Source organism: Bradysia coprophila, unplaced genomic scaffold (genome assembly GCF_014529535.1).
Source record: "Bradysia coprophila strain Holo2 unplaced genomic scaffold, BU_Bcop_v1 contig_193, whole genome shotgun sequence".
NCBI classification, from domain to species: domain Eukaryota; kingdom Metazoa; phylum Arthropoda; class Insecta; order Diptera; family Sciaridae; genus Bradysia; species Bradysia coprophila.
The window spans coordinates 2,230,147-2,251,838 of NW_023503456.1; the positions used below are offsets into that span (position 1 = coordinate 2,230,147).

A 21,692-nucleotide genomic window follows, 5' to 3' on the forward strand; every position below is an offset into this window, starting at 1 on the left:
TTATTCTTCAGGTCAATTCAGGTTTTTCCAAAATTAGGTTGTCAGGTCAAAATTGAATAAAACAGGTTTCAGGTCAACTCAGGTTCAGGTGGCCTGCTTCAGGCTTCCGAGCCTTACCGCCATATGGTTCCGAAAATATTGTCGAAAAACTGAAATATCTCAAGAGAATACGCCGAATAATGCTAATTTCCCTAAAATTTATGTCGGATTCAAAATTCAAAATTTTTCACTACCTTTCAGGGAAAAAAAGTTCAGTAGTTTCTGAGATATCGGGGATATGCCCTTCTTTATAAATATTGCCCTCGATTTGTTTGAGGAAAGCTGACTACTCGAAAATAATACCAGAGCGCATTAAGAAGTGAAAAAATGAAAAAGAAAAAGTTTTTAACTTTTCACTCAGTGCTAATACCACAATAATCAAAACAGCATTTTCTTTTCAGATGCATCAGAAATTTTGTAGTGATATATTATTTTTGAAAATTATCTTGCTCGCTGCGCTCGCAATTACATTTATCCCACTTCTATCTTAACACTATCATCCATTTCAATACTCTCCGTAACGTTACGTTCGTCTTGAACAAGCAGTAGTGTTCGTTTATTTATATACGAATTTCAAATAGAAAAATTGGCGCTTAGATTCCGTTTGCCAGTGGCGCTGGAAACCTTAATCCGCCCCTGGCTGTAGCTCAGCTGTATTTAAACCTACTGAGGCGTGAGACCCATCAAATGAAAGGTATTCACGAATCGAACAAAAAAATAATTAGAAACATTGGTGCAGATTCGGTTGAGCTAGAGTGGTCAGAGTGACCAAATTTTGAGCTACTCGAGCATAGGATGAAAGGACTAATATTTTTGCGATTATGAGAGATAGAGTGTTACTTTCTTCGGCAAAGTCTCAGAGTTCTGCGAGTACAACAGAGGGGCATATGCAAAAAATGTCAAAAGTTGGAAATGGGTGGGTCAATTAGGGTTTTAGAGCTATTTCTTGAATGGTTGCAGATAGAGTTACTTTCTTCGTCAAATTTTCCAATTTCGTCAAATTTTCAATTTTCGTCAAATTTTCGAATTTCGTCAAATATTCATTATTTCGTCAAATTTTCTATAAAGCACTTCTAAAACGACTGATATCCCAACAAAAATCTCTTAGAGAAAAGTGTGACGCAGTCTTTGAAGAACAATTTCTAAAATGAATGATATCGCTAGAGTTGACGCTTTCAGCTTCGTTACGCAAAAATTAAATTTTACACCCAATTAGTTCAAACAAGCTGGCTTAGTTTTTCTCGTCATCTGCCAAATAATTTTTACCAAAAAAAATTTGACTGGAAACAACCAAAATTTAACCAAAAAAATCTGCGTCGCAAAGTGGCAGATGCTCAGGAAGAAAATTTATCTGCCACATGCGACGCAGATTCACTTCAAAAGAGACCAAATTTACGCCGTAAGTGCGGTCGAAATTCAAAATGGAAAGTGCGGAGGTCTTTTGAACGTAGCGTCATTTTCATACAGGGAAGCGTGGAAAGTTATTTGTGAATCTGTTTTGGACGATTGTTTTTAGGCAATTTCGCGAGTTGTAGCCCGAACGAAGTGAGGGCTACATGCGAAAGTGCCTAAAATCAATCGTCCAAAACAGATACACAAAAAAAATTTCATGGGTCGAAAACCCGAGAAAAATCTCGAAACTCCCTCATTTTCGGCCCCGACACATGAAAAATATCTTAGAATCATTATGATTGTAGTTTCTCAATAGGAGGGCTTCCATTTCGTGTGTGAATATTGGCCCCCAGCTCCAGGCAACGAAAACCTTTTAATTATTCCTCCCATAAGCTGTGTATGTAAATATATACAACTAAAAACCATTCTTCAGTTGAATATCAAACCGCTCTTACCATCCAATTGATATGGATCGATGTTTTAAATAAACCATATTTGAACAACAAAATCATAATCGTTCGAAATGTCAGCGGCAAAACAGAAACAAGATACGAATTGATATGATTTTCGCTACTACAACACACACTCATACTACCAGCCACACAACCAACTCCATCCGTTCCATCCTCGCATCGCATTGAATGAACTCTTTCTCCGATTCGGTTCATGCATGACTTATTGTGTGTGTGGTGAAAGACATTCAAAATTTTGTTATGATTGAATTGAATGACAGAAATGGGATTTGGAGGGAGAGCGGAAGCGAAAGCAAGCAACTGTATATAATGAACAATGTGTTCTATTCAAAGATTAAATAATAGCTTCAGCTGACGAAAACATGAAATTATTGCTGTACAATGGGGTGGAGGAGTGGGACGTTGTTAAACATATATGAATTTGTGCTGGATGTGTTTACGTGAAAATCAGACTGTGTGAATTTAATAGTTATAACAAAAATGCATTTATGAAAGCTAATCCTACCGAAAGTATTGTTTTAATGCAAAGTTAAGCAGAGTTATAGTTTAAACAAATTCTGTTACCGCAATGAAACCAAATGTTAGTTTTGCTTATGGCGCTTCTATTCTCCTGTTGATGTGTGCACTTTAGATGTTAATAATTCAGTCGGCTGCATTTCCTGCATAATTCGGGTCTGCTATGACTTCCTTAATCCATTAATTTATCGTGCTCTAGCCACTAGCAACGGAACCATTTCGGCTGAGGGCTTACATATTACAGAACAAGATAATAGGACGGTATAAATGTCATTAATTGAAGACTATCACACGTACAGGAACCGAGAGTCTGTCATCATGTCCGGAGCGATAGGATTTAAAGGATTTTTTGAATATTTTCAATGAGTTTGAGGATTTCCTTAACAACGTATCATGTCCGGAGCGATAGCGGAGGACTTGACGCAGTTTACCTTCCAAAAAAAGAACGAAGAAATTTTTTTGAGACGCGGCAGCCGAACATTTCAGTTTCTTCCCTTTAGACTATATCCCCACAAAACCTATTCTATCATATTCTCGCTTCAAATACGAGTAAAACGAGCTATCACTCGACTATGTAGGTTTAAAATTGCCGGAGATACATCGTTTTGAAATTGGTCATTATTCGTAGAAAACGCTCCAAATTGACTTTTTCCAAACAATCAAAATCCTTCAACTTACTCTGTATGTTTCTATCTATCTATCTATCTATCTATCTATCTATCTATCTATCTATCTATTGATCTCGGAAACTAGTCAGCAAATCTCCATGAAATTTTGCAGGAGCCTCAGGGTGGACATAAAAATGAAAATGTGATACGCCATTACCCCAGGAAAAACCAGAATTTTGTTTTATTGTCCTCGAAGTGGTTTCTGAGTGTGGTTTTCGAGGGTCGAGAACGCGTTTTCGGCTGTCGCTCAGCTGTATTTAAACCTACTGAGGCGTGAGACCCATCAAATGAAAGGTATTCGCCACACGAATCGAACAAACAAATAATTAGAAACATTGGTGCAGATTCGGTTGAGCTAGAGTGGTCAGAGTGACCAAATTTTTAGCTACTCGAGCGTAGGATGAAAGAACTAATATTTTTTTGGGTTATGAAAGATAGAGAGTTACTTTCTTCGTCAAATTTTCAAATTTCGTCAAATTTTCGATTTTCGTCAAATTTTCGATTTTCGTCAAATTTTCGAATTTCTTCAAATTTTCAAATTTCTTCAAATTTTCAAATTTCTTCAAATTTTCAAATTTCTTCAAATTTTCAAATTTTTTCAAATTTTCAAATTTCTTCAAATTTTCAAATTTCTTCAAATTTTCAAATTTTTTCAAATTTTCAAATTTCTTCAAATTTTCAAATTTCTCCAAATTTTCAAATTTTGTCAAATTTTCGATTTTCGTCAAATTCTCAAATTTAGTCAAATTTTCGAATTTCGTCAAATTTTCAAATTTTGTCAAATTTTCGAATTTCGTCAAATTTTCGAATTTCGTCAAATTTACGGTTTTCGTCAAATTTTCGGTTTTCGTCAAATTTTCGAATTTCGTTCTGTGTCGAAATTTTTTTGTACATTTTTTGTTGAAAATTTTTCAGTCAAAATTCTGTTGGTTAAAATTTTTTATGAAAAAATGGATTGTCGAATGGTTTGGAAAACTAGGCCAGCTAATTTCAATTAATTGGCTGTGAAATTCAATTTTGCGTAACGACGCTGACAGCGTCACCTCTAGCGATATCACTTGTTTTAGAATTTATCACACATATAGACTGTAGACTGCGTCCAACTTTGCTCTGAAAGAGTTTTTTCCGGGATATACATTTGTGTGACATTAATATGAAAGATATGAAACGTATGCGCATCACATCTTACGTAAATCACAATTTTGTTTGTGCTGCATGCGTTGCTTTCGATGGTCAGGCTAAGTATACATCCTATATGAGTGAAGCACGCTCATTTATGACCTTTTCGTCATCCTGTACATTCAAGGGAAAGAGTGAAAGGGTCGCTCTCTTAATGGCCAGTAAGACTAAAGGCCCAGGTCGTTGAAGAATGACGGAAAACGTATCCATGCGAGATTTTCAGCATTGTGCTGATCTATTGTCCGTCAACATTATTTGAATTTTTGGCGCACTTACGTTTTGAATCGAAAAATGTACCGATTCAGTCCAGACGAAATCTTTGCATAAATTATTGTTGTTGCCCCAAATGTTCAGCAGTAAATTGTCCATTATAAAAAAGGCATTATACAGCATACAGAAGTAGCAGCAACAAAAAAAAAATCGTAATATGTTATCAGGATAACGACTTCCGAAGTCAAACAAGTTTTCGTAACCGTTACTAGTATACAACGAGAAGAGAACGAGAAGCAGAAAAAAAATGGTGAAAAACATTGCTTCTGGGTATAATAAAATGCTATAAAAGAAAACGCATGATAAATGCTTAAATCACTTAAAGCAAATCCCTCAAAGTTATAACTTATTTTCATTTTGGTATAGCCAAAGTACCAGTCCCTCTTAATTTATTGGGTTTGTTGAATTATTCGCTCTAATAAAATGGCATATTTATCTACTGATACACCAAACATAAATTCATTTCTTGAATATGGGGGATTGGGGGCAAACACAATAAACATAATTTGGTGTGTGTGTGTATGTGGGGATAATTTCGTTGCGTATTATAATTCAACTTTGCATCGGAGAATTGGGTCATAGTTATTTTAGCAACACGAATCGTATGAAAGTATTTTTACAGCACTAGATGTCGATTGACGACCCGAGACGAAGCCGAGGTCGACAAAACATCGTGTGCAATAGTATGACAATATACGATTATTGTTACATACAACATTCTAACTGTGACGGACTGAGCTGTTTCTGTATCAAAACATTATACGATTTCCTCTTATTCAATCCTGAGAGACTGTAGTACAATGTAAATGTTAACGACAACAAAAATCCGTAACATTTACCTCGTCTCAACAGGCAGTGACAAAATACTTTCAATACTAATCTTATCCGCATGCATGTGCATGTTAAGTGAATCATAAGAAAAATGTAATTTAATTTTTTTAACGTAAAAATTTGATATATTTTTCTTATGATTCTCTTACCATTGAGAGTATTCACTGCCTGTTGAGACGTTCTTCTTCTTCTTCTTTTTCAGCCTGTTTCTATCCACTGCTGGATGTAGGCCTCTCCAACTTCTTTCCATTTCGTACGATCCATTGCCATTTGCTGCCAGTTTGTACCTGCAATATTCTTAATTCCGTTTGTCCATCTCTCTGGAGGTCTGTCTACCTATAGCTCGTCTTTTATATGGTCGCCAGTTCATGATCTTTTTGGTCCAACGTTCGTCTGTCCTTCTTGCAATATGTCCCGCCCAGCTCCATTTCAGAGATGCTATTCTTTCCATGACATCAACGACCCTGGTTTGTTGTCGAATCCATTGATTCGTCATTCTGTCTCTGAGTGTTATTCCAAGCATACTCCGTTCCATGGCTCTTTGTGTCACTCTCAATTTATCTTCGGATGCTTTCGTTAAAGTCAACGTTTCCGCTCCATAAGTGAGCACTGGAAGGACACAAGTGTCGAAAACTTTGCGTTTCAGACAATTATTCATTTTGCTTTTGAAAATTAGTCTGAGTTTTCCGAGCGATGACAGTGTCACCAATTTTGATTTCTCTATCGTCCCCGATGTTGGTCATGACTTTTGTTTTCGATAAGCTCATCTTGAGGCCAACTTTGCTCGCCTCTTCACTTAACTGTTGTAGCATAAGCTGAGCCTGACCTAGATTCGCTGCTATCGGTACAATGTTATCAGCGAAGCGGAAATTGCTCAGGTACTCTCCATTTATCTTTATTCCCATTTTACTCCAGTTTAACTTCCTAAAAACACTCTGCAGAATCGCCATGAATAATTTCGGTGAAATGGTGTCACCCTGCCTTACACCTCGGCTGATTCTGAATTTCTCCGTGCTCTTATGAAGTACATGAATACATGAAGTAGCATTTTTGTGCACATATCGAATTGTGTTGGAGTACCTTGAGTCTACTCTACATTCGTCTAATGCGTCCAATATCGACCATGTTTCCACTGAATCGAAAGCTTTTTCGAAGTCTATGAATAGCAAGACGTTGAGACGTTGAGTCTATTGACGTTGACACGTTGGTTGTCGGTAAAGTGTGAATTTCCTTCCATTATTATAGCTTCAATGGTGAGTGAACGGAGTGTAGTGCGTTTCGTGCATTGCACTTTAGTCTTTCATGATGTAAACTGTAAACATCTCGCGCATATTAAAACCGTTGTGTTCACCCGTGGAAGAAAATAGGAAATTCCAACACGCTTCGCACTGGCAGCAAAACGTTCATCTTGTTGGAATTTTCTATTTTCGTCACTTGGTTCACACTAGTGCGAAAGAGCTCGATTCCGTCACAGAATTGCTTAGAATCGGTTTTAATGATTCAGTCTATATAGGTTTCTGGGTTGGGGGTATGTCTGTTTACGTAACGAACGAGAGGATACACTCTTGATTTACTATCTAAACTTTAGATTTACCAATTCAGTTTGGTTTAATATGTCGCTACCATTTGCAATCGAGTATTATTACTTCTAGAGCTGGCGCAATGCAGTTTTAATTGCCGAATATTGGAAATCAGAGGAGAACATACATGCATCATTAAGCCTGATCAATCGCTTATGCAAAATTGTACTCTCCATCCAACTCTTTACTTCTATTTTTATGCAGGAGGGAGGATAATTGATAATTTATATGCTGACAGGTTGTGAATTGCATGTTATGACATACAGTGCAATTTTGTACAAGTACTGTTGAGGGAGTCTTGTGCAGGACAATCGCCTGAGATCGTCGCTTACCGGGAACTTTTTGTGCATGCAAAGGTCACAACAAATCTTCAATCGATGACGTAATAGGTCTGTTCCAAGTGTAACATCGAAATATCCAACATCACCCACAGACAACATAACCAAACAAAATGTTGACAAAATGAATGGGAAAGCGTTGACGTTATGGCTTTGCGGATCTCGTTTGACAGTAAACTGCACTTTGCACCTGCATATGGAACAGGTCTATACCGAAGCGCTACAAGCATGAGTGAGGCACTGTCCAGTTTCAGTACTTTATTTAGAGTACCACTAATGCTTGAAGTGCGTTGCCCACACCCGTCGATATCGACATTGATTTATAACATAAATCGTATCCGATAAGCACGCAACATTCAATATAACTTATACGAATACGGATAAAGCCATAGAGTTACACTCGAGAGGTGGCATTGTGGCGCTGATGCTAAATCGGCACCCAAAAATTACATGGGCACCCAGACATGTTTAAAAATGACAGCGCCACCATGCCATCTCTCGAGTATAACTCTATGGATAAAGCAATCGAAATGAACAAAGCATTTACAAGAGTAGCGAAACAGAATGCTAACGTCATCAAAATAGTCACCCAGCGATAATGTGTCTTTGTTGAGTTTACATTGTTAATAAGAGAATTTGTCACGCCTTTAATGAGCGCAAAACTTTCCAATTAACAAAGTTAATTACCGTTCTGGATGTATTTATAGGAATTATTACGGCTCCGCGGATCCATATTTCGAAAGACAAAGAAGGAAAAAAAACCGTTCAATGAACACGCTTCATTTGCATGTAAATTACTGACATACAATAGTGAGATTCGGATATGATGTGAAAAAGTAATTATAAATGCAAGGCCTCCCACTCGTAAAATGGTGCTTCTAACGATGAATGTGGTGAGAGCAAGATTTTGTGGAATTGATTAGTTTTGGGCTTTACTTGAAAAATGTGGACACGACGAGGGAAAGTTGTCCAAACAATGGAACAAATTGTGGGAGTTTTAAGAGACATTTAGAAGCGAGAGAGAGGGATAGAGAACACTTTTCTTTAGTTGAGTCGATAAGGGTTTTGTCCTATGGAAACGTTTACCGAGCGGGTTGGGCAAATCGAGTGATTGGAGATTGTTGGGGGCATTGAAAAAATAGGTTCTAGAAGAAGAGACAAAATTTTCGGCCGTTCTCGGCTCCACCAGAGTGTAGAGCCGAAAAATAAACGCCGGCGACGTCTAGCCGTTCAAAAAAAGGTCGGCGGCGGCAGCTAAGTACGGCTTAGCCTTTAAAAAAGTTCAGGCGGCGACTGGGCCTAGCCGCCGACCAAAACGGTCGGCTGGCGGTGGCTGAATGACAAATTTTTGAATTTTTCACGATTTTTGCAATTTTTTTAGCCCCGTACGAAGTACTGGGGGCTTATAAGATTAATATGCCGTTTGTAACACGTCGAATTGGAAGCAGACAGTAAGGGGCATTTGGTTATGTTCATAGATGACGAATCCGCAATAAAAAAAATGTCCGTCCGTCCGTCCGTCCGTCCGTCCATCCGTCCGTCCGTCCGTCCGTCCGTCCGTGACCCGTGATATCTACCGAAATACGCACGCAATAGCTGCTTGTGATATATCAAATGAAAGGTATTGACGAGTAGAACAAAGTTGCTGAACATTGTTTTTGTGTAGGATGCAACGCGAGCTTGTTGGAAGGGCTCAAAGGTCGTTACTCGTTACTCTGATTTTGCCAGATTTAGTTTTTTATGGAAGGTAATTGAATACCGAAAAGAACGTGTCGAAAAAAGTTTCAAATTTGGGCCCTTGGACTAAGGCCGCTACTCGGCCCTAAGTGTTTTTTGCTCATAAATCGAGTAAATCTCATCCGATTTTGCTAGATTTTGTTTTATTTGAGAGATAATTGAATGCCGAATAGAATGATGGCAAAAAAAGTTTCAAATTTGGGCCCTTTGGACTAAGGCCGCTACTCAGCCCTTAGTGTTTTTTGCACATAAATCGAGTAAATCTCATCCGATTTTGCTAGATTTAGTTTTTTATGGAAGGTAATTGAATACCAAAAAGAACGTGGCGAAAAAAGTTTCAAATTTGGGCCCTTGGACTAAGGCCGGTACTCGGCCCTAAGTGTTTTTTGCACATAAATCGAGTAAATCTCATCCGATTTTGCTAGATTTTGTTTTATTTGAGAGATAATTGAATGCCGAATAGAATGATGGCAAAAAAAGTTTCAAATTTGGGCCCTTGGACTAAGACCGCTAGTCGGCCCTAAGTGTTTTTTGCACATAAATCGAGTAAATCTCATCCGATTTTGCTAGATTTAGTTTTTTATGGAAGGTAATTGAATACCGAATAGAATGATGGCGAAAAAAGTTTCAAATTTGGGCCCTTGGACTAAGGCCGCTACTCGGCCCTAAGTGTTTTTTGCACATAAATCGAGTAAATCTCATCCGATTTTGCTAGTTTTTGTTTCATTTGAGAGATAATTGAATACCCAATGGAAAGTTGGCAAAAAATTTTGGGTTTCTAAAATAATGCCGTAAATTGTTGGTTTTATTTGAGAGGTACTTCGTACGGGCTTTCGTAATTGCGCTATGCGCAATTTTAAAAATGAACACTTTCAGTAAATTTGACCATGCCCAACTTCACTTGCATTTTGGTAACATACGCATTAGAGGGTTGTAGACGTATTAGGGTTCCGGGCGTATTACGGCTACGGACGTATTATGGTTACGGACGAAATAGGATTACGGGTCGTACGGGGCTAAGTCGCAGCAAACGCTCCGACTGTTCTGATGCCTTGTTTTTAACGAGTTTTCACCCTTTTCACGATTCTTTGCTCTGTTCACAAGTTTTCGCGCTTTTAACGAATTTTTGAGCTTTTCATGAAGTTTTACATCTTTTACGAATCGAATTTTCGCAATTTTCACGATTTTCATAAAAATAGGATTTTCACAAACAAAAGACCATGTCCATCGACAATATTTCTACAAATTCTTGAAAATTTTCTTAAATTTCTCAATTTTTCTTTGAATGTCGTTTTGAAGAAAAAATAAAAAATTTACGAAAATCAAAGTAGAAAATATCTTAAAGATAGGCATCGCAAGGGACATTAAAAGTACGGGTACATTCTCAAGTGACTGTATTGTCCTAAAAAATGAATTTAATTTTGTTCGTTAGTGTCATCTTTTTGTCTTTTATGGATAAAATGTACACCAGCCGCCGACCTAAACCTCTGGCGGCGGCTTACGGCGGCTAGCTGCAAATAGCCGACCAAAATCTCCGGCGGCGGGTCGTTTCGGCGGCTGAAATTTGGCGGCTCTCCAGTCTGGGCTCTACCTCGTCTCTTCAAAGTTCAATTGCAGATGTGTCTTTGTCGAGTGATTTCTCCGGCTGTGTGACACGTAGGATACCTTGTGAAAGTCCAAAGTTTATTTTGGCTTGAAAAATTTTCCGCGATTTTCCAAATTTCCTAGAGATTTTTCAGTTTTTCTCGAAAGTTGACTCTCATTTTTAAGTTTAAAGTTAAATATTTTTTCAACTGAAACTTTTGGAGTAAAACTTTGTTCGGCAATAATGTTCTACGTCTCATTTTGCACAATTTAAAAAAAATCTGATTTTCTAACTTTTTTGGCTGCGAATCTACATGCAATTTTCCACCCATTTTCGCGGATTATTTTTCATGTACAGATACATGCTTTTTGTGTTATTTACGGAGTTCTGTGCGTCAGTGAGTGGCGTGTGATAGCTCAAATTAATGGTATTGGTCTCGAGTTTAGCATGTCAGGGATTTTCCATTTTTCCGATTTTCATACGAATTTTCCGAGTTTTCCCTAAAATATACTACAAATTTGAATATTTTGCTTGAAAATCAAATATTTTCAACCGGATCTTTCTGATTCTTTTCATTTAGAAGGTGAATTAAGATCAAATATCACAGGTGTTCATGCCGGACAAAATTTCCAACAAAATGGCTGACAGACGCCATATTGTATCTTATTGAAAACAAAATATTTTACAAAAAATACTTAGTTTTCGGACGAAAATGCAGTACAACATTTGGTTTTTTCGCAAATTGTCCTAGCGACACTGTCAACATTCATTCTGACATAGGTCTCATCTGTAAAACATTGTAATGACGAGAAAACCAATACAGGTTTCTTATTGGAATTATTGAAAATTTCCTTGGATTTGTTTATGTTCAAAGGGTGTAAAATACCACTTACTAATAATACCAGTACCAGAAGTCACTACAACTAATTTTTTTTTTTTTGGATTTTCAATTACGGTCTCGAAAGATTAAAATGTAATCCTTCTAGTAATCTCCTGAGGGAATTAAATTTTCATTCCAAAGAAGATTCGGTCGCGTACTGCTAATCCCTAAAAGAATAAGTTCTCGTCCATATTTCTGTCTGTGTAGTCGACTAACTTCATGAATTAAAGTACGGTTAATTTTGGCTAGTTGGTTTAAGAATTGTAGGAGGTGTGTTGGAGATCTGAAAATGTTACAGAAGGAATTTCAAGCTTTTTACCCCCAAGGTCATTAAATTTAACAACTGTGAAATAAACGTTAAACACATGGCAGACACAATAGCTCGAAAGGGATCCGGCTTGCATGTCGACTATTGAATATGATTCCATTTGCTGCCAATTAAAACGAAACTTTTCTCATGATTAAAGCTTACACATTCTTTCGACGTTTCGGTAAGTTTTTCCTTTCTCCTCTGATTTCATTGTTCAACAAGAGAAAAATAATTTCTACTTATACCGTCAGTGTCGAGAAGGAAGTTTCTGTGACAATTTTATTAACAAGTTTAAGCATTGTCCGCAGCTTAACGAACAGAAATAAAAGAGAAAAGAATTGTTTAATACAGCTAAGGCTGGGTCACCACTTAACTGTGTTATGTAAGTCGAATTTATTTCAACATTGTACAATGAACGTGCATTACATCGACCGAATCACGTATTTTACGGTTGAAAATATGGGAGAATTCTAGACTTTAGGTCGACAACATACAGCAGCAGCAACTTCATTTTATAACAAAATAAATCAATTAGGATTGTGTAACGACATCAAAGGATATTCACCACCTACACCAGCCAGGGTTTTGGGATGTCACGCAGAATACAATACGCAGGTGACACACCGCTTTTCAATTACTTAAATTTACCACACCATACAGGTGACAGTTACGCTAAAAATTCGGACAATTCCAACTGTCAAAGTAACGTTTTAAACGTCAAATTAAAATAAATCACAAAATCGTTGATTATCCTTTTATACGAGTTTTTTCAGTCCGGAATATGTTTCAGTCGAACGAGTATATCAGAAACTAAATTTAAATTCTTTAAAATTCTTGAATTGCAGAATTTCGTCAACTTTTAAGAATTTATCACAAAGTTGTTTCCGAATTAATGAATTACGTCGCCGCATATTATGGTTTATTGCCTGTCAATTGTGACAGTTAACTGACTTAATAGAATTCGTAGCTCTTTTAAATTGATTTCATCACCCTAGAACTACGATGGGAGAATTATAAGAAGTTACATGCTCAACAGTTACAATCCAATCGACGTTATTCATTCCGCATGCGATTTACACTTTATCATGCCCGCACGTTAGTAAGCGGGCGTGACGCAAGTCCACTACCAAAAATGTTTTACCAAACAGAGCATATTTACAGCAACTTTTTGACTTATCCCCCTTAACTCCAACGACCCCCAAACTAGGATATTTGGAATCTAGTAATCCATACGAATTCAACGAGCTATCGCACGTTACTGCAGCTTCAAAATTGGCCGAGATATCGAAAGATTGATGTTTGTATGAAAATAAGCAAAATTTCGTATTTTCAGATAATGCAAATCGTCTATGTTAGTTAGTTAGTTACTTAGTTAGTTCCTATGGAAAAGTGGATCCAGCAACTCCTAAATGTTTCTATAGCTTTTCCTGAAATTTTGCTTGTAGGCTAATAATGGACCAAAAATAAGAATGGAATTTGCAAAAGTTGGAAAATTTGGGTTATTTTCGACATGATGTTCCATGTTCCAAGGTTGGTTCCTAAATTTGGGAATGACAGATGATTCCTCTGGCACCACTTAACTTCTATCGGATTTTTTGATGGATTTGCGTACGACGCACAATGCGTCACCCTCAGCGATATCAGTTATTTTGTAAGTAAAATAAAGGACTTGCGTCACATTTACCCTTTAAGGGTTTTTTGACTGATAATAAATATACATACGTAAATGTCGTAACGTTGGTAATGCATGTGGAATGAATAGCGTCGATTGGATTGTAATTGTTACTTCTTATAATTCCGAGACTGTACGCAGATGCTTTTTTTGTAATAACTTTAAACAAACAGAAATAAATGAAATGGAATTCACGCAAATTTTCATGTAATGGATCACTTTTGGAAAGGTCGGATTGTCATGTAATGATCAGCTTTCGCATGGGACATCCAAGGAGTCGAATAGATATTCAATCTAACCGAGTTGTACACATTTTTGTGCCAGTAAACGTCTGTATTTTAATATTTTTCTACTTCGCTGTTATCGGGTCCGCCGTCCGCCTAACTATTTCATAATTTTTTTTTCTTCGTTTAAACGATACAGAAATTCTGAGAAGTGCAAAAGTTTTAATGCAAAAAGCGACGACACATTAATGTGTAGACTGGCATACATTAGTTCATTAGTCTAATAGATCGGAATTTTTATTACAAAACTATTACAACATTTCGCCAACTCGAACTTACGAAATTCTTTTTAAAAACGAGACGAGAAAAATATTTGCACTTTACATGACGTCAGAGTGGAAAGAGTATCGTGTGGGTAGTTATTTATACAACAAGATAAGAAAAGTAAAAAAGTAAGTTCTACTGTTAAATTTGTTGGTCAAAGACGACTTTAGTCAGAGTTAATAATTCCATAAAAACGAGACTTTTCAAAACTTTCTACTGAGTTAAGTACACTTAACAGTGAAAAATGTTCCACCTAAATCGGTAATTTATGTAACTAGTTGCGAAAAGTTGTAGTCGCTTCGCTCGTGTTGCATACAACGTTTAACATACATTCTTCTGTATGAACGAAGTATGATCTATATGATCAAGTAACTGCATTTATGTATGCTTAAAAAATTGGTTCACTGCGATTATATAGCTCAATAGCCGAATGGTTAGTGGAGTTGCTCGATAAGCATTGGGTGTTGGTGTCAGGGGTTCGAAATTTGCTCAGGGCAGAATTTTGATTTACGGTTAATGGTTCAAAAGGAGCGATGAAAAGTAAATCCATTTCACAACTAGTGACGAAAAGTAAAAAGTAGAGAAAAAGGACCACTCGATCGCCACCCAACACGGTGGTCCTGAACAAGAAAGAAGTTCTCACATAAGAAACATTTTCTAAAAATGCGATTTTCAGTTATCTCACGAAATATTTTTGAAAATTACGTCGTTTTTGTACCTCTTTTTATATAGCTCTTATACGTTTTTTGTGACCAACAACTAAGAATACCTGATTAGAGGTCCTGAGGGGTCGCCCCATCCAGAACACTAATCATTTTTTGGGTACATTTTCATAAAACTTCTTTATTGTTCAGGACCACCGTGTGGTAATTACATTGCTGCATAAAAAAGGAGACATAACAAAGCTGGAAAATTACCGACCCATAAGCCTATTGTCAACACTCTACAAGTTGTTTATGAAAATCATTACGAAGAGGAACACTAACAAGTTCGACTTCTACCAACCTGTTGAACAAGCTGCTTTCAGATCTGGTTTCAGCACAAACGACCATTTGCAGGTGATGAGAACGCTTATTGAGAAGTGTCGTGAATACAACATCGACATAGTCTTGCTATTCATAGACTTCAGTGGAAACATGGTCGATATTGGACGCATTAGACGAATGTAGAGTAGACTCAAGGTACTCCAACACAATTCGATGTGTGTACAAAAATGCTACTTCACGTATTCATGTACTTCATAAGAGCACGGAGAAATTCAGAATCGGCCGAGGTGTAAGGCAGGGTGACACCATTTCACCGAAATTATTCACGGCGATTCTGCAGAGTGTTTTTGGGAAGTTAAACTGGAGTAAAATGGGAATAAAGATAAATGGAGAGTACCTGAGCAATCTCCGCTTCGCTGATGACATTGTACCGATAGCAGCAAAGTTGGCCTCAAGATGAACTTATCGAAAACAAAAGTCATGACCAACATCGGGGGCGATAGAGAAATCAAAATTGGTGACACTTGTCTGTCATTGAACGAGTCGACAGCTATGTATATCTAGGACATAAACTGAAGTTAGGTCTGGACAACCAGACTGCAGAAATAAGACGTAGGATTGGTCTTGCATGGGCAGCGTTCGGAAGACTCAGACTCATTTTCAAACGCAAAATTTTCGACACTTGTGTCCTTCCAGTGCTCACCTATGGAGCGCGGAAACGTTAACTTTAACGAAAGCATCCGAAGATAAATTGAGAGTGACACAAAGAGCCATGGAACGGAGTATGCTTGGAATAACACTCAGAGACAGAATGACGAATCAATGGATTCGACAACAAACCCGGGTCGTTGATGTCATGGAAAGAATAGCATCTCTGAAATGGAGCTGGGCGGGACATATTGCAAGAAGGACAGACGAACGTTGGACCAAAAAGATCATGAACTGGCGACCATATAAAAGACGAGCTATAGGTAGACCACCAGAGAGATGGACAAACGGAATTATGAATATTGCAGGTACAAACTGGCAACAAATGGCAATGGATCGTACGAAATGGAAAGAAGTTGGCAGTGGATAGAAACAGGCTGAAAAAGAAGAAGAAGAAGAAGATGAAGAAGAAGAAGAAGAAGAAGAAGAAGACCGTACCAAATCACGCATGAAAAAGTTCAGTTTTCCCAGCGCAGTTGCAGGAATGACTATTTTCGTTGTGGAAGCATGCAATGGTATTTTATATAGTGCATATTATGTCATCCGCATCCTCCCTGCAAAAACTATATATATGTATAAGAAGCTGAGTGCTTACGAAAAAAACGGAAATATTTATGGAAGCAACGTATAAGTATAGTTCAAAAGAGTTTCTAATTTGTTTATACCTCTTGAAGTATGTTTGAACGTAGAAAAATGAGAACTCTGCTGCATCAGCAGAAAAGTAGAAAAATTCTGAAGTAAAACCATTTTTTTTATCGTAAAGTTTGGAGCACAAGAAAATATCAATCTTTGAGCAAAGGGAATAATAAATAAACTTTGGTTAAACAGACGAGAAGAACAAACAAAAATTAATAATTTTTTTCTTTCTCTTTTCAGTTTCGCCCGAATCAATTGTGATACCTATTGTTTCCTGTAAGTTTAATTGTTTTGAAGAAAGAAATGAAAGAAAATAAAAAGGAATTCGAAACAATGCCGGGTCGTGTAGTTATATTCATCCAATACGAACAGCTCATTATTATGGAGTCATGCAGTCATAAGGCGGAGAGTTTTCCACTTTTACAGTACAGCCATTTAAATACAAAATGAAGCCACTTTAAGATATATGTCTTTCGACAACGCACTTCAAGCATGAGTGGTACTCAAGGGTGGTACTGAAACTTGACAGTGTGTCACACAACTGTAAAAAAAGACAACACAACACCGTCACAGGCTTTCGCCCAACCGACTGAATGACATTTACAAACGAGACTTACAAGCAGGACAGAGAGACGTTATAGGTACTAAATTGGAGACGCAAACCAAATTACCGATTCAAATGTTGTTATTGTGGGCAACAATCTGAACATGTTATGCTATGTGTTGCGTTTGAATTTCGAACCCACGACTGGCAATTTAGTAATTCAATGTGAAGTCTTGTCTTGTCTCGTCTTGTTGAAACTTTCTAAGAACCAGGAAACCTATAGTTCTAGGGTAGGGAAGACAGTGGACCATGAAGACGTGACTTATTTTTAGGAACTGACCTCTGGTGTCTTCAAACTTGTTAAAAGTTCAAATGTAAGCCGAAAAAATTGCCAAAAACGTGAGAAATGTCTGTCTAGTGTCTAGAATAAAGAAGAGCTTGAAACGTAAGGATTCGACATTATTTTGGATGGGTTACTCCATAAACAGTCACAAAAATTATTTCATCCTGGAACGGGACCAATAAAATAGTTATGTCACACGAAAATGCTTTCGTAAAGTAAATAAATATTTTCATAGGGAAAACCATCAATAACATCCCAAATATGGAACTTCCCATAATCCTTGAACCGAAATCAAGGAGATGGGAAGTAGTGACGAAGTGTATGTGCAAGAAACGCTGGAATTAGTATCCCAAATTATAGTTACCTATCTTTTATTGATCTAGAAAAAACTTGAAAAATCCTTATATGGACGGACATACATGACTTTCCCAGGTCATATCTCAGGCTCCCGAACATGGATCATGCCCGGCCGGCTGAAGTCAGAAGTACTTGAATGTAGCTTTCGAATGACACCACTTTTATGAAAAATAAATTGGAAATGGCCAGGGAAAATGGCTTCAAAGTTGATGAATTTTACGGGACACTTTTTAGGTGAACCCTAATAACGACTTCATTCCAACTCCTCCAAAAAAAAGTTCTTCCATGAAATATCGGTAATGAGCCATACTTTCCAGAATAGAAAAATTTAAAAGAAGAAGAAATTTTGCAAAAAAAAATATTGCATTTTCGGAGGTATTCGACTTTGAAGGTTTTCATGTGAATGGCTTTTCCGGTCGGAAAAACGATTTTCCATTTTCCGGAAAAAATTTTTGTTCCACAACTTTTCGTGGCAAACAACATGGAACAAAGAAAAATGTTAAAGAACTTAAGGCGCACGGAGCCCTTTTTTACGACACAAGGGCCTGGACTATTTCGTGCATAGGCCAACATTTTGAACCATAAGTGAGAGCTGGTCGTATACCACCGTTATGTTGATTTTGCCCTTTTGCTGCTTCGGAATACTTCATACGTAGCATAGAGAAAGGCGCCGATTTTTAGACCCGTACGAAGTACTGGGGTCTTATAGGTTTACGCATACGTTTGTAACACGTCGAATTGGACTCCCTGAGTAAGGGGAAACCTATTGTGGTTGTCTAGAGATGCCAAATCCGCGACAAAAAAAATGTCTGTCCGTCTGTCTGTCTGCACGATAACTTGAGTAAAACGCATCCGATTTTGAAAATTCTTTTTTTTTTCCCGTTTGGTAATGTTAAAAGACAGGCTAAGTTCGAAGATGAGTGATTTTGGATCGACCCCTCCCGAGCTGTGGCCCAATAAGTGCTTTACGGTTTTTCGAAGATATCTCCGGACATTTAAACGTTAAACTTGTAAGTGATACGTCAAATAAAAGGTATTTACAATACCGATCGACAAAAAAAAAGTTTATGGAAATCGGATGACCGACTCGTGAGTTAGACCCCTTGGTGTGGAACAGGCACAGGGCGGCAAGCAGTTTTTGCTTGTAGGTCGGCCACATTTGAACATATTTCGTCTGTTTTAGCTTTATTAGATAGGTATTGACCGTACCAATCAGGGAAAAAAAAGTTTTTGAAATTATGTTCTCCGGAGCGTGAGCTAGGTCTCTTGGAGTGAGCTCTTATCTGGCTACTCGGAAGTACAGTGAACGTGGTGTATTTTGACAATATCTCGAGTAAATTTTGACCGAATTTCATGAATTTTTTTTTGTTTGAAAGGTATTAACGAATGTAAAGCGTCGGTACTATTTCCGGTTTCCTAACAAAATGGCTGCCGGTGGCCATATTGGATTTTAATAAAAGTGATATATCTTGGGGAAAATGGTACTTAGAGAGTTTCTGTTAACATGGAAATAATTTGTTATGTGTGTGGGGTTTCAGGGATTCCATATACGGACATCTAAATATACCTATATACAGCTATATTGAGCTATATACAGGCATATAGAGCTATATAATAGCATATATTTATCTGTGAAATGTTTATTTATAGTGAAATATAGTTAAATATAGCGGTATATAGCTGTTTAAATAGGAATTTATGAAATTTGTCTTCGTACGGGGCTGTCTATATTGCCTCCGGCAATTTAGTTGTATATGATAACAAGGCAAAGAGTGGATAATGTAAGTGATTTTAAAGGGAGAATAGTCTTTCAGCAGAGGAGAAAATGAAGTAAGAGAAATGAAGAGTTTCACATTAAAGGCTTTTGATACGAATAGGTGTTTCGTACGGGTCGGCGTTAGCTATGTTTTTATGTTACAAACCATGTATTTGAAACTCGATTCGCTGCACAGACTTTTTAGTACGAAATATGTTGCGTGACGTAACGTTACTGTCAGACCCCCCCCCCTCCCCCCTGTAATGCTGTGTAACGCTAGACTGATACCCCTCCCCCCTCTTTTGCGTTACGTAATTTATGAACGGCCCCTAAACTAAAATCCAGTATTAAAAAAACTCCCAAATGTATGCTTTTCAGCAAAGAATCGACGCCTCTTAATTTGATCGAACCGGTTGACATATTTTACCTAGAAAACACTGAACATCGTAATGAATATAACTACCGTACTCAAACACGGCAGTTTTGGCATTTCTGAAATTTTATAAAAATCCGTTTTCTTTCCAGGTATACTTGGTTTTCCACTATTAGCTTTACTAGTAATATGTTGTCTTCGACGACGCGCGAAGTTGGCAAGAGAGCGAGATCGTCGTCGAAATTACGATTTACAGGACCATGCCGTTAGCCTGGTCAGATTTAGTCCTATACATAGGCTCAGTGAGTCCGAAAATCGTTAATTTTTTTGGGAGAAAACCCAAAAAAAAGATCAAATATTTTTCCCTTAACTTTCGTTTTTATTTCAATTAAATTTGTAACGCTTACGCTGTAACTGAATGGTTGTAAATTGTGGCATGAGAAATTTGTGAAATTAAGAATCAGTAGATTGTACTTATAGCCATCGACTAACGATTTTGTGACGAAGTTTGCTAGTATATCACCTTATACATACTCCTACACATTAACAGCTACGTGCTTATAGTAAAAGAGTGAAAGCAGCAAGCGGAAAAGTATTCGTTTTTTAATGATTTCACTGGAACAAATCTTTTTTTTAAGTTTACCACAAAAATGTGGTACTTTCAAAGGAAAAATTGGTTAGTGAGTCATAACTTAACCCACTTGGAGAAACCTGTGCAGATAACATAAATCACAGGTTTCACAATCTGCACAGGTTTCTCCAAGTGGGTTAAGGGGGTTAAGTTATGACCGAGGGGTGGACAAACATAAATTCCATTCGAACTTTGTTTTTTTCTTTCAAACAAATGTTTCTTGTTTTTTTTTCTACTGTTTTCGGTTATGACTCACAAACCAATTTTTCCTCTAAAAGGAAAACTTTTTTGTGCGGTTTAATGCTTTTGCTTTTTCGAAAAAAGATTTTGGTTCAAAGAAATCATCAAAAAACAAATATTTTTCCGACTAACTGATCCAACTGGTCGAAAAAAAAAGAATAGAAAAGTGGAATTTTTGTAGTTAATCTGTCATTGTAGTAACAACTTACTTCTATTTATGCTTTTCGCTTGTATGGCCTAGTAAATGTTCGACTACTTCATAATTATTCCTTAAAACCTTCTAATAAAAATATCTTCGGGATGAAAATGTCGTAACTGTGAGACATCAAAGTACAAATTTTGTGTTTTGTCAATGAGCATCCTCAGCGATTTTTCATTGTATTGGCTTGAAATGAAGTCTAGTATATCCCATATACTCACGGTGGGGTTGAACAAAACTTAAATAGAGTCGCGACACCACCTCTGATTTTTTTTCATGTTCTTATTGAGGGACTCGAGTACTATATGGAACCACATTCAGTTCGCGGATCCATCCAGCCGTTTTGGAAAACCGGCACTCATGGCCGTGCGGGACCGACGAGTCAATTTGAATACAGATTGTTATCACAACGGATAGAGGGACTAATTCTAAGCTAATTCGTGTTGAAATGGCTTCCCTCGACAACTTCACCATGTAGCTACAGCCAGCAAAAATTCGACATCTTTGAATGGTGATATGTCCAAGACATCAATGCTTTAAATAACTTAAACCACTTATTAATGACGAATGCATAACAATTCCACTCATTCTAAAGGAACGGGCACTTGAAGATGGATGATAAATTGAAAATTTCGTCGTAGAGTACCTTGCTACAAACAAAATGTCGCAACAGATACTTGTTGTGAGGCTGGTATGGCAAGTGTGGTATCGTTGTAAAGCTTAGACTACAGGCTGATCAGGCAATATTGTTTTGTTGCTGACAGGGTCAACCTGTGTATTACAGATGAGTCCAAGTTTCGCCGAGGATGGTGAAAATAAAAATTTTCCAAATAAATATTTTACAGTTCACACAAATATTGTAAAATCCATTCTCGGCTTTTAATAGCGCATGGAATCCTCT

General features: G+C 37.3%; 1 protein-coding gene and 1 long non-coding RNA gene across 4 annotated transcripts in view; one reads left to right on the top strand and one right to left on the bottom strand.

Moving 5' to 3' along the window:
• The window catches only part of LOC119075225, a 126,098-nt gene that overhangs the window by 98,770 nt on the left and 5,636 nt on the right, over positions 1–21,692 (top strand). For 2 of the 3 annotated variants that reach the window (XM_037181613.1, XM_037181614.1), the window contains 2 exons: positions 16,589–16,624; positions 19,874–20,023. In XM_037181613.1, the coding sequence (XP_037037508.1) occupies positions 16,589–16,624; positions 19,874–20,023 (186 nt within the window). The remainder of the gene's footprint in view (positions 1–16,588; positions 16,625–19,873; positions 20,024–21,692) is intronic. The other variant, XM_037181616.1, reaches the window with a different exon arrangement.
• LOC119075226 lies at positions 3,465–21,273 on the bottom strand. The gene is made up of 3 exons (XR_005087339.1): positions 21,009–21,273; positions 11,939–11,942; positions 3,465–3,476 (listed from the first exon to the last, which is right to left on the bottom strand). It is a non-coding gene; the product is annotated as an uncharacterized LOC119075226 (long non-coding RNA).